Source organism: Hippopotamus amphibius, chromosome 9 (assembly GCF_030028045.1).
Source record: "Hippopotamus amphibius kiboko isolate mHipAmp2 chromosome 9, mHipAmp2.hap2, whole genome shotgun sequence".
Classification (NCBI taxonomy): domain Eukaryota; kingdom Metazoa; phylum Chordata; class Mammalia; order Artiodactyla; family Hippopotamidae; genus Hippopotamus; species Hippopotamus amphibius.
In genome coordinates, this window is record NC_080194.1 from 120,386,797 (window position 1) to 120,400,154 (window position 13,358).

Consider the following 13,358-nt stretch of genomic DNA (forward strand, 5'->3'; position numbering starts at 1 on the left):
TACTGAGCTGGATGAGCACCAGTGTTTCTAAAATGTCAGCTATTCCTATATACCCTTCCGTGCTATATCCACATATCATCTATATTCCATTTACATAATATTTACAACTAAATTTCCTTTGCTTAAAAACATTTATTTAAAAAACTGTACATCAGGACCATAAGTGGAAACCCAGTACCATTTCCATAAAGTCATGACAGCCACAAAAAGAAAATGAGGGCTAAACATTATTAGGTTCTTCCAGATGCTGCTGGGGTCTTGCTGGCTCCTTGGGAAAAGGGGAGGGTCAGAAAGTGTTGCAGAGCATTTAATTAGCCCTGACCTGACACTTGCTCCTCGAAGGGAATGGAAAGAAAAAGGTGGCCAAAACCTGACAAGAGAGTGACTTTCTCACCACGTAATTCAACATTTTTTGCTCCATGTCCTGGAAGCAGCCGGAGTCATTTTGGGTGCCTCTTTGTGATCATTCCACACTTTGTGAAGGACTAATCCTGTCCACCCTCCTGGATCTACAGATGAGGGCAAAACAAACCCTGTAAGAAGTGACCCACTTCAAGGCATTCATAAACCCGGAGGCCGTGCCAGACCCAGAACCACATCCCCCTGACTCTGGCCTGATCCCTCCTTTCCCTCTCTTCCCTTCTCCAGCTTCTGAGCCCTTCTCAGCTGTGGATTTTGCATACAGTTGGCCTTGCATATCCGCAGGTTCTGCATCCTTGAATTTGACCACAGATTGCAAATATTCAGGAAAAAAAATTCCAGAAAGTTCCAAAAAGCAAAACTTGACTTCGCCCCACTTCAGCAACTATTACATAGCATTTACATTGTATTAGGTATTATAAGTAATCTAGAAATGATTTAAAGTATGGGGGGAGGGGGAGATGTGTATAGGTTATATGCAAATACTATACCATTTTATATAAAGGATTTGAGCATCAGCAGATCTGAGTCCTGCCAATCCCTAGTATCCACCAATTCCTAGTGGATACCAAGAGATGATTGTATTTGGTTTCTTGATTTGGTTCATAGTGCCATAAGTGGTAATAATGTGTGTGAAGATAAAGCAACCTGGTTTATGTGTCTCAGTTTAGGGGTGGAAATTCCCCTCACAGTGGGAAGAGGGAAAGAAGTGTACAGCCCATCCTCCCAGAGCCACAGGATGGCAGAGCTGTGTGTCTCTGGTGGTCCTACAACTCCTCTTCTAGGTCCTACTCCTCCTCTTCCTACTTTTCCCCTAGGCTTGTCCCCTCCCTACTTGGCTAAGCTCACTGCCATGAGCTATTCTTACTCAATGCTGAGGAATGGGCTACTGCCTTCCCAGGTGTCTGCGTCACTGGCACTGAGCAAAGTCACATCTGCACCAGGAGCTGGTCCTAAGGGGCTGGCTATGAGAGCCTTGGGAGATTGTCTCTCAGGGGTGACCTTGAAGACTGGAGGAGTTCTGCAGGGTTCAGCACTGCCGTGAGGCTACCAGACTGGCTGAGCAGGAATTCCCTGTCTGGCCCTCAGGCCCTTGCTCTGGGTGTGAGACCAGGACTCTCATTGTTCAGCTTAGAGGTGATGTCCTCCCTAAGGCTGGTGTGGGGGGATGGGTATCCTCCTTCCCCACAAGGCTGAATTGGCTTCTCTGGGAGAGTTCCCAGGAAGGTCCTATAGACTATGTTTAAAAAGATAAATGCTCACTGCTTTGGGTTTACCTGGGCAAAGCCACAGCCCAGGGGCCTTGTTTCTCATTCACCTCTCTAATGCTTACACTTTAAGGAAGTGGTTGAGGAGCTGGCCCAGGACATACTGTCCAAGCTTCCCAATGACTTTGACTTGGAGTTGGTCGTGAAGTTGTACCCTGTGGTCTATGAGGAATCTATGAACACCGTCCTAAGGCAAGAGCTCATCAGATTCAACAGGTGGGCTGTATGGTCTTACTTGATCCTGGGAGTTAGAGTGTGAGGGGTAGGATGTAATGTGCAGTAACTAGGATGGACACTTGATAAGGGTTGCTGTGCAGAGTTGGTTTGCCCTTGCATTTATAGCCCTTCCCTTATCTCGTGGGCCATCCCAGCATATGTTGGCCCAGGGTTAAATCATTCCTTCTATTCATTCTCTCTCATTCATTCATACGATGTCTATAAAGTGGGGTTAAAACCAATACTAAGCACGGGCTAATAGTTAAAAGTAATCATTAAAGCCATTTTATTGAGCCTTTAGTGCCAGATATGGCTCCAAGCACCGCTCATGCCTTTGCATTCAAACCACACAATAGTCTTTTAAAATATGCAGTTACTAATCCCTCTACCACTGTTTTACAAATGAGAAAACTGAGACCCAGAAGGGCTAAGTAACTTGCTCAAGGTCACACAGTCATTCAATGGCAGAACTGAGTTTGAACCCAGGCTGTCTGATTCCAGAGCCCATGCACTTAGCCAGATGTGAAATCAGGGTAAACTTAGAAAGGGGTGAGCAGAAATTTATCCCATTGCCTCTACCACAGGGGTAAGGAAGGGCTATTTTAAGATGGCCATGGGGCTAAGGGTCTCTGGCCTTCTATTCTTGTCCCTCTGCACTTCTCCTCCAGGTCCTAGAGCACAGAGCCCAGTGGGATCACCTTGATTTGGTAACTCAAAGCGTTCCCAAACACCATCTAGGCCAGATGAGGAAACTCATTACTTCTGCCTCCAAATACTTACTGCTCCAAATACTCTAAATGCTGCTACTCTCCATTTTGCCTCATTAGTCATTGCTCAGTTTCAGGGACAGCCCTGACTCTGAAAGACTAGGGTACTGGAAGAATGTCATCTAAGAATTTCTTACTCCCTAGAGTCAATAAGCAGTTGGCCATATGGGTGACCAAGCAAAGTACAGGGTGTGAGTCAAGGATGCTGACTACTTGAGTCAGATACCTTGGTATTATGAGACGTAGTCCTCATTCAGCCAGACACCAGGCCAATGGCTCTCCTCCTCTGCCACTCACCCTCCCCTAAGGTCATTGGAGCTCTTGGTGGTTACAGGGGCCTTCACTAGCCTTTACTGCTGGCCATTGTAATATAAGAGGGTAACAGCAATCTTATATTCTAATTTTGCTCAGGATTAATTACACCGGACAACACTGTAACAAACCTCCCCACTACCTACTTTTTGCCTGTTCATCCAGTGGTATGAGAAGCCCAAAATGACATTTCAGCTTCCAATTCAGGGGAATCATTATTGTGTCTTCTAGGGCAAACATTCCTTCCCTGAGTACTAAAAATTTTGAAACTAGCAGAGCTCATAGTTGCAAGAATAGAAAGAAAACTTTTGCAAGTAGGTCTTTAGGTATAATAGAGGTCTATGGTATAATCCTTCAGAGGGCAATTTTGCTCTTGACTCCTCAGCTAAGCATATACACCAATAACACATTTGAACCTTAAATTCCTCTTAATATTAATGTTTAGTGGTTACACATCCAGGAACCCCTTTCTTGCATTTGAGCATTCTCATGTCCATTTGGCTGGGATTTCATAAATCTTTGGACATGACAAGCTCTCTCTGGTGGCAGATTCTTTGGCACTCTCAGGTGAGTCCCCTCTGGACTTGGTGAGGCCTCATAACAGAGGCCAGAGAGAGAGGCAGGGGATCTTGACATCTTTCAGGCTGCCCTTCAGCTGCCTTTTCTCAGGTACGCATGTACCTCACAGTCTATAAAAAGAACAACTTTGACAATATAGATCAGAAGCCTTAAAACTGCATTACCCTTTGACCCAGAAATTCTACTTTTAGTAAGAATATCATTATAAATTTCCACAAAGATTGATATAGATGGATGTTCCTAACAATGTTGTTTACAGAGACAACAATCTAGAAATATTACATTGCAGCAATAGAAGAATAGTTAAAGTAGAACACCTTGCAGTCATGTAAATATATATATATATATATATATATATAAAATGATCCCATTAAAAAATAATTTGTGTTTACATATAGAAAAATCTAGAAAGATATACAAGTTATCTTTAGGTGGTGAGATAATGGGTGATTTAATTTTTTCTCAATTTTACAATTTTACGAGAATTCTACAGCCAGAGTGCGGATCATTTTTGACTCACCCTCGTACTATCATGAATGTATATTATCTGACTTTTTAAAGGGAGGAAAAGTAAAAGGAGACTTAGAGTCAGTTTATAGTTTACTTGGGGTAGAATGAGGTACCCCAAGGAGAGCAGAGCTCGTAGTTGCAAGAATAGAAAGAAAAGAGAGCCAGACTGAGTCTCCTTCTTTGTTCTTGCAGATTGACCAAAGTGGTCCGCAGAAGCCTCATCGACCTTGGCCGAGCAATTAAAGGGCAGGTCCTGATGTCCTCAGAGCTGGAGGATGTCTTCAGTAGCATGCTTGTGGGTAAAGTGCCAGCCATGTGGATGGCCAAGTCCTACCCATCGCTGAAGCCCCTGGGAGGCTATGTGGCTGACCTGCTAGCCCGCCTGGCCTTCTTCCAGGTACCTTGGAGTCAGGGTAACTGTGCACCTGACATTCTCATTCAGGTGGAGAGGACATTCTGAAATGACAGGTCAGAGGCAGAGGCAGTAGGGTAGCCGCACAGCATCCTGGATTGAGCACCCACTGGACACAGTCTTACCAGGGTAGAGGGCAGGAGGGAGACTTTTCAAAATCCTAGAAAAGATTATAGCCTATAGAGGCAAGAGTAGGAACCAGAATAAATGTCACAAACTGGTGTCTCATGGGCCACAGCTCATGAGCTAATAGATTTGGTTGGCTGCTTGGTAATTTTAAAATTTGAGCTAGTATATAAACACTGGATTGTTATATATCAAAATACAGATGTTTGTCCTGCAAAAAAAGAAGACCTGAAACAATGGACCTTCATTCCTGCATGGCAGCTATTGCTGGAGATGAGTGGCTGTTGCTTAGTTTCGACAAGGCACATATTCTCTCCTGCCATAGTCCCTACCACTCTCTACTATATCTCTGACACCAGCTTGCACCTGTGATTTTCTTAAAGTAGAAATATATTTCTTTGTACTTTCATTTCAAAGTGGGAAAATAGAAGCTAAACTGAGAGGGCTGCCTGTTTCAAGAGAAATGAGAAAAAGGCTATTTCTTTATGGGACTCATTTGTATGAACTGCCTTTGAACTATCTTTGATGTGCTATTGATTTTGTATTTTTATTTCTGTGGCTCTCCAGGAATGGATTGACAACGGGCCTCCTGTGGTCTTTTGGATCTCTGGATTCTACTTTACACAGTCTTTTTTGACAGGTGTCTCTCAGAATTATGCTCGGAAATACACCATCCCCATTGACCACATCGGATTTGAGTTTGAGGTAGGGGTGTTTGGGGTTAGACCAGCTCAGAAGGCCAACCAGAGAAAGCAGTGTTGACCCTTTCCTTGAGTACAAACATCTGGATGTGTTAAGGCTCAAATATTTCCAAGATGGTACAAATGAAGTATTTAGTGTGACTTAAAGTAGCTCTATAAAGTTATTCCCAACAGAATCAGAGGATTCCCAAGGCTTTGTCTCTGTGTACATAAAAAGGAATCTTTCCAGAGGAAAATTCTGCCACAGTTGTACCAAGAAAAATGAAAGCTCTTTCCACACTGTCTATTCAACATGGTGGACTCTTCATTTGGAAGAATGTGATGGTCTTGTGTAGTTCTTTGCTTAAAGTCAAAGGAATGGCCAATAGTAAAGTATCATCCAGTCCATATTTGGAGAGAAAAGAGTAAGATGGACTGTTACAGAGCATTGTAGAATTTTAAATTCTATGGAAAGATCCTTCAAGATTATCTAGTTCAGAGGTCACAAACTGATTACCCTAGGTCTTAATTTAGTTTATAAATTAACTTGATTGGCCTATGAAGACAGTGCTAAGCCAAAATTAATGCAGTAATAAAACAAAATAATGGGAGTAAACAATGGAAAAAAGATAAAACTATCTTTTTTTGATGTTGAAATGATTGTATACCTAGAAATCCTAAGAGACCCTAAAAACACACCTATCAGAATAAATAGAATTTGTAAAATGACTGGACAGTGGTTAAATATACAAAAATCAATAGCCTTTTCCTATTCTAGTAATAAATACTTACAAATAGAAATGCGAAAAACATTCCATTAACAACACAAAGATTAGAATTTGGATGATTTTAAATGGAGCCTGTGCTCTCTGCTTCACCATAATCCCCTCCACCTCCTATTCTCCTACACTTAGACCATTTTCTGCATTTACTAGAAGAAATTTATCACCTCTGAATTCAGACAGTGGTATGCTGGAGCTGGTTCATACTAACTCACCAGAGCCAGTTAGAGCTGGTTGTTAAATAATTGATAGGCTGAAATTGACCATGGTGGGAACCTTTACACTACAGAAATTGACAGAAACTACAAATCAACCTTTTACTTCTCTGGCCTGAGAACTGTTTCACCAGCTTGCATCTGAACCTAACCCCTCGCTTTACAGATCCAGGTTCAGAAAGGCAAGACTGTGCAAGACCACTAAGCTAGGTAACAGTTAATGTGGCCTCCTGGCTCTTACTTCAGTGCATTCTCTGTGCCTACCATATATGCTGACTAGAAATGACCTGGCCCATGTAGCAAGCAGGAATATTATCAAAGAAGCTCTAGGTGTGTTTCACCAGATGGTTGGGGTCAGTGTGTGTCATCACATTTAAGTGGGAATTAGGAGCAGGAAGGCTGCCTCGCTGGAGCTGTGTGGTCTTCTCCAAGCCAGGGTTGCAGGCAAGAGAACTACTTTGCTTGGGGAAGAAGAGGAGGAATTCATTTTCTGCAGCCACAAGAAAAGCAGTATTTTCAGAGACCCATTGAGCCACCATTCTGGTCAACCACTACCGTCATCTCAGAAGTGGAATTGGAGGTATTCTTCCAATTGCTTCTGCTACTGTGCCAACCCCTTTGGAAGCTTAGAAAACCCCACTGGACTGCCTCATTGGCTTCAGAGCAAAACTGGATGAATGATGGTGGCATAGTAGAAGGACACGGAATGCATCCCTCTCCACAGATGCATCAGGTATACACCAAAAGACGCAATAATCCCCACAAAGAACCAGCTGAACACCAGCAGACGGCCTTGGACACCAGAAAGGACTGCAAAGATCCCAACATAACTGGTATTTGTTTGACTCAGCACTCTGCCATTTGTCTGGGGCTTGGACAGTCTTCTTTAAACCCCTTTATTGCCAGGACAAGCAACTTCTGAAGTCTGGATTACTCCATCAGAAGTCAAGTAGGAGGCTCTGGGGAGGGAGCACTGAATCCAGGATGCTAGACTACTAGGGAGTCCTCAGACACAGGGAAGATGAACTGCAGAGAACTCTCACGGAGCCCTGTATCAGAGTCTAAGACCCGGCTTCGTCTGACTGTCTGCAACTGCCAGGACTGGACACCTCACACAAAACTACAAACAAGACAGAAACACAAACCCACCCATCAACATACAGACTACCTAAAGCCATATTAACCTCACAGATACCCTAAAACACACCACCTGACACGGCCCTGATCATCAGAGAGGAAAGACACAGAGCCACACACCGGAAAGCAGACACCAGACCCCCCCACAAGGAAGCCTACTCAAGACACTGGACAAACCCCACCACAGGAGGCAGAGGGCAGAAACAAGAGGAATTACTACTAGGCAGCATAGGGAAAGGAGACAGCAAATCCTATAAATTAGATAAAATGAGAAAACAAAGAAACCCCATGCAGGCAAAGGAGCAGGAAAAAGACCCACAAGACCACATAAATGGAGAGGAAATAGGAAAAATGCCTGAAAAAGAATTCAGAGTATTGATAGTAAAGATCATCCAAAATCTTGACAACAAAATAGAGAAAATACAAGAAACAGTTAATAAGGACTCAGAAGAACTAAAGAGCAAACAAACAGTAATGGACAACAAAATAACCAGAATTAAAAATACTCTAGATGGTATAAACAGCAGAATTACTGAGGCAGAAGAACGAATAAGTGAGTTGGAAGATAGAATGGGGGAAATAACTGCCACAGAGCAGGAAAGAGAAAAAAGAATAAAAAGAATGGAAGACAGTCTCAGAGACCTTGGTGACAATATTAAGCGCACCAACATTCGAATCATAGGCATCCCAGAAGAAGAAAAAAAGAAAGGGCCAGAGAAAATATTTGAAGGGGTTATAGTGGAAAACTTCCCCAACATGGGAAAGGAAATAATTAATCAAGTCCAAGAAGCACAGAGTCCATACAGAATAAATCCAAGGAGAAATACACTGAGGCACATATTAATCAAACTAATGAAAATTAAACACAAAGAAAAAATATTAAAAGCAGCAAGAGAAAAGCAACAGATAACATCTAAGGGAAAATCCATAAGGATAACAGCTCATCTTTCTGCAGAAACTCTGCAGGCCAGAAGGGAGTGGCAGGATATACTGAAAGTCCTGAGAGAGAAAAACCTACAGCCAAGAATACTCTACCCAGCAAGCATCTCATTCACATTCAATGGAGAAATCAAGAGCTTTCCAGACAAGCAAAAGTTAAGAGAATTCAGCACCACCAAACCAGCCTTACAACAAGTGCTAAAGGAACTTTTCTAAGCAGGAAACACAAGAGAAGGAAAAGACCTACAAAAACAAACCCAAAACAATTAAGAAAATGGTAATAGGAACATACATGTCAATAATCACCTTAAATGTAAATGGATTAAATGCTCCAACCAAAAGACACAGACAGGTTGAATGGATACAAAAACATGACCCTTACCTATGCTGTCTACAAGAAACCCACTTCAGACCAAGGGACACATATAGACTGAAAGTAAGGGGATGGAAAAAGATATTCCATGTAAATGGAAGTCAAAAGAAAGCTGGAGTAGCAATACTCATAGCAGACAAATTAGACTTTAAAGACTATTACAAGAGACAAGGAAGGACACTAAATAATGATCAAGGGATCCATCCAAGAAGAAGATATAACAACTGTAAGTATCTATGCACCCAACATAGGAGCACCTCAATACATAAGGCAAATGCTAACAGCCATAAAAGGGGAAATCAACAGTAACACAAGGGTAAGACAAGGGTGCCCACTCTCACCGTTATTATTCAACATAGTTTTGGAAGTGTTAGCCACAGCAATCAGAGAAGAAAATGAAGTAAAAGGAATCCAAATTGGAAAAGAAGTAAAAGTGTCACTCTTTGCAGATGACATGATATTATACATAGAAAGCCCTAAAGATTCTACCAGAAAACTGCTAGCACTAATTGATGAACTTAGTAAAGTAGCAGGATACAAAATTAATGCACAGAAATCTCTTGCATTCCTATACACTAACAAAAAATCAGAAAGAGAAATTAAGGAAACACTCCCATTCCCCATTGCAACAAAAAGAATAAAATACCTAGGAATAAACCTGCCTAAGGAGGCAAAAGACCTGTACACAGAAAACTATGACACTGATGAAAGAAATCAAAGATGATACAAACAGATGGAGAGACATACCATGTTCTTGGATTGGAAGAATCAATATTGTGAAAATGACTATCCTACCCAAAGCAATTTACAGATTCAATGCAATCCCTATCAAATTACCAATGGCATTTTTCACAAAACTAGAACAAGAAATCTTATGATTTGTATGGAAACGCAAAAGACCCCAAATAGCCAAAGCAATCTTGAGAAGGAAAGATGGAGTTGGTGGAATTAGGCTTCCTAACTTCAAACAATACTACAAGGCCACAGTGATCAAGACAATATGGTAGTGGCACAAAAATAGAAAGGAAGATCAATGGAACAGAATAGAGAACCCAGAGGTAAACCCAAGCACCTATGGGCACCTTATCTTTGACAAAGGAGGCATGAATATACAATGGAAAAAAGACAGCCTCTTCAATAAGTGGTGCTGGGAAAATTGGACAGCAACATGTAAAAGAATGAAATTAGAACACTGCCTAATACCATACACAAAAATAAACTCAAAATGGATTAAAGACCTACATGTAAGGCCAGACACTATAAAACTCTTAGAGGAAAACATAGGTAGAACACTCTATGCCATACATCAAAGCAAGATCCTTTTTGACCCACCTCCTAGAATAATGGAAATAAAATCAAGAATAAACAAATGGGATCTCATGAAACTTAAAAGCTTTTGCACAGTGAAAGAAACCATAAACAAGACAAGAAGACAACCCTCAGAATGGGAGAGAATACTTGCCAATGAAGCAACAGACAAAGGATTAATCTCCAAAATATACAAGCAGCTCATGCAGCTTAATACCAAAAAAGAAAATAACCCAATCCACAAATGGGTAGAAGACCTAAATAGACATTTCTCCAAAGAAGACATACAGATGGCCAACAAACACATGAAAAGATGCTCAACATCACTAATCATGAGAGAAATGCAAGTCAAAGCCACAATGAGGTATCACCTACACCAGTCAGAATGGCCACCATCAAAAAATCTAGAAACAATAAATGTTGGAGAGGGTGTGGAGAAAAGGGAACTCTCCTGCACTGTTGGTGGGAATGTACGTTGGTACAGCCTCTATGGAAAACAGTTTGGAGGTTCCTTAAAAAACTGAAAATAGAACTACCATATGACCCAGTAATCCCACTAGTGGGCATATACCCAGAGAAAACCATAATCCAAAAAGAAACATGTACCATAATGTTCATTGCAGCACTATTTACAATAGCCAGGACGTGGAAGCAACATAAATGCCCATCAACAGATGAATGGATAAAGAAGATGTGGCACATATATACAATGGAATATTACTTAGCCATAAAAAGGAATGAAATGGAGCTATATGTAATGAGGTGGATGGACCTAGAGTCTGTCATACAGAGTGAAGTAAGCCAGAAAGAGAAAAACAAATACCATATGCTAACTCATTTATACAGGATCTAAAAAAAAAAAAATGGTACTGATGAACCCCGTGAGAGGGCAAGAATAAGGATGCAGATGCAGAGAATGGACTGGAGGACACGGGGTTGTGGGGGCAGGGGGCGAAGGGGAAGCTGGGACGAAGTGAAAGAGTAGCATAGACATATATGCACTACCAACTGTAAAATAGATAGCTAGTGGAAAGTTGCTGTATGACAAAGGGAGATCAACTCAATGATGGGTGATGCCTTAGAGGGCCAGGACAGGGAGGGTGGGAGGGAGTGGCGGGAGGGAGGGGATATGGGGATATATGTATAAATACAGCTGATTCACTTTGGTGTACCTCAAAAGCTGGTACAAGAGTGTAAAGCAATTATATTCCAATAAAGAGCTTAAAAAAAAAGCAGCTCTAGTGTTCTAGGAAATGAGTCCTGGGAAAGGCAGAATATAAAGCCATTTTGTACTTTTGCAATCTCTTAATGCTGCCTCACTTAAGAAAATGGCAAGTAACGGAACTCACAGCTTCCTATCTTCCAGGTAACTACACGAGAAACAGTCATGGAGAAAAACCCAGAAGACGGGGCCTACATAAAAGGACTCTTCTTAGAAGGTGCCCGTTGGGACAGGAAAACGATGCAGATCATGGAGTCTTTCCCCAAAATCCTCTATGATCCATTGCCCATCATTTGGCTGAAACCTGGGGAAAGTGCAGTGTTTCTGCATCAGAACATTTATGTGTGTCCAGTCTACAAAACAAGTGCCCGGAGAGGTGTCCTCTCCACCACAGGCCACTCCACCAACTATGTCCTATCCATTGAACTCCCAACAGACAGGCCCCAGAAGCACTGGATAAACCGAGGAGTAGCCTCTCTGTGCCAGCTGGATAACTGATGGCATCTGTTTCAACACAGAAAATAAAAGGAATTTCATTCTTGACTGAAGTCTAGTTTTCTTTTCCTGTGAGTCACAGGTATGCTGATAATGACACTTATATTAACAGAGCACTTGCTAGGAGCCAGGTATTTTAGAGCAGTCCTATAAAGTAGGTTAGTATCCTTATCTTATGGCTGCAGAAACCATGATATAGAGAAGTAATATTTTCTAAATCAGATAGCTACTAAAATAGTGGAGCCTAGATTTGAACACAGGCAGTGGGACTCTTCAACCTAGACCTTTAGGCAGGTGGCTAAGCTTCCTAGTGGGGTTTGTTGGTTTTTATTTTTCCTATTATTTTGCCATAACTGTCACTGAACTTTAATTGCTTCTCTTCTAGTCTATTCACATGGCTAACCTTAGGGCCTCTTAGAGGTTGAAAGAGGCTTGGGCCACTTTTATTTCTTTAAAGGCTATTGATATACTTAAATTGTACTTCTCACAACAGTCTTATGCAGTGAGTATTATTGTTATCTCCACTTCAATGATGCAGAAATGGAGACTTAGAAAAGTAACTAGCTCATCACTGTTTCTCCCCAGGGCCAGCTGGCAGAGAATCCTGTGGGAGATAAAAATCAAATTCTTGATGTATTCTCAACTAACTCTCTCATGTAGCTCTTTGGTTCTAAGCGACTACTTCCATTGGTCAGTTCACAGATTAGCAAAGGCATAAGGCTTTTGGGGAGTCTTAACGTGTCTGGCCTGGCTTCCCTGCCTTTTCACTAGAAGAAATGTTCTGAGTTGGGGTGTTTGATTTTTCTTGAATGAAGCTTCTGAAAACCACATAAACGTATTCCAGAAAATGTGTTTCTTCATGGGAACGTGGAACCAATCAAATTCTGATTGAGGACTCTGAGTTGAGATCAGCAAATCATCTAATTGATCCTAAGAGCAAAAGGGGAGTTCTCCAAATCTTGCCAGGGGCCAAAAAAGAGACAGTAAGGAGGAGCCACTCTCTTTCAGCTCAAAGCTAATTTTTTAAGAAACATAACTTTTTCCAATAAAGAAAATCAGAATTAATAGATGGCTGGAACTGCCATATTATTATTCCAAATAGATTGTTAAGTCATGTGAGATGGAAAGATGGTCAGGATTCCAGATCCCTGAATCTTGGACTGCCTAGGTAAGTCGGATTGTAAGCTGTAAGGCAGTTGAGGAGGTTGCTAAGAGAACGGAATTTCAATTAGAGTTCTCTAACTCCACCTTCAGCAGCAAAAAGCTGAGAGAGGCAGGGATTGTTTCATTCCTCAGGGGTCAAGGGACAGAATGTTTCTGTATGGTGGGCTGAATTTTTGTAATTTAAAATTTCCCTAAATTCAAAAGATTCCCCGAAATTTGAGGTCATTTTCTATTGGGGCCCATGTAGTAATTAATGTTTTCCCCTGGAAAGAGCAGTAGGTTCTTCAGAGGTCCTGGTGAACTAGAGGCTGGAGCCCTGGGGCAGAGATGGCCAGAGATCAGCTCAGTGAGAGGCTATAGGCCCTGCCTATAAATAGCTCAGCAGATATCAGACAAACCCTGTCATCAAGCTAGTCCCTGTTCTTTAAAAATC

At 41.7% G+C, this 13,358-nt stretch overlaps 1 protein-coding gene across 1 annotated transcript in view; it reads left to right on the top strand.

The window, feature by feature from the left end:
* The window catches only part of DNAH3 (dynein axonemal heavy chain 3), a 200,660-nt gene extending 188,896 nt beyond the window's left edge, over nt 1-11,764 (top strand). The window contains exons 58-61 of the mRNA XM_057749021.1: nt 1,762-1,904; nt 4,265-4,469; nt 5,178-5,315; nt 11,411-11,764. Of these exons, the coding sequence (XP_057605004.1) occupies nt 1,762-1,904; nt 4,265-4,469; nt 5,178-5,315; nt 11,411-11,764 (840 nt within the window). The remainder of the gene's footprint in view (nt 1-1,761; nt 1,905-4,264; nt 4,470-5,177; nt 5,316-11,410) is intronic.
* The last annotated feature ends 1,594 nt before the right edge of the window (nt 11,765-13,358 follow it).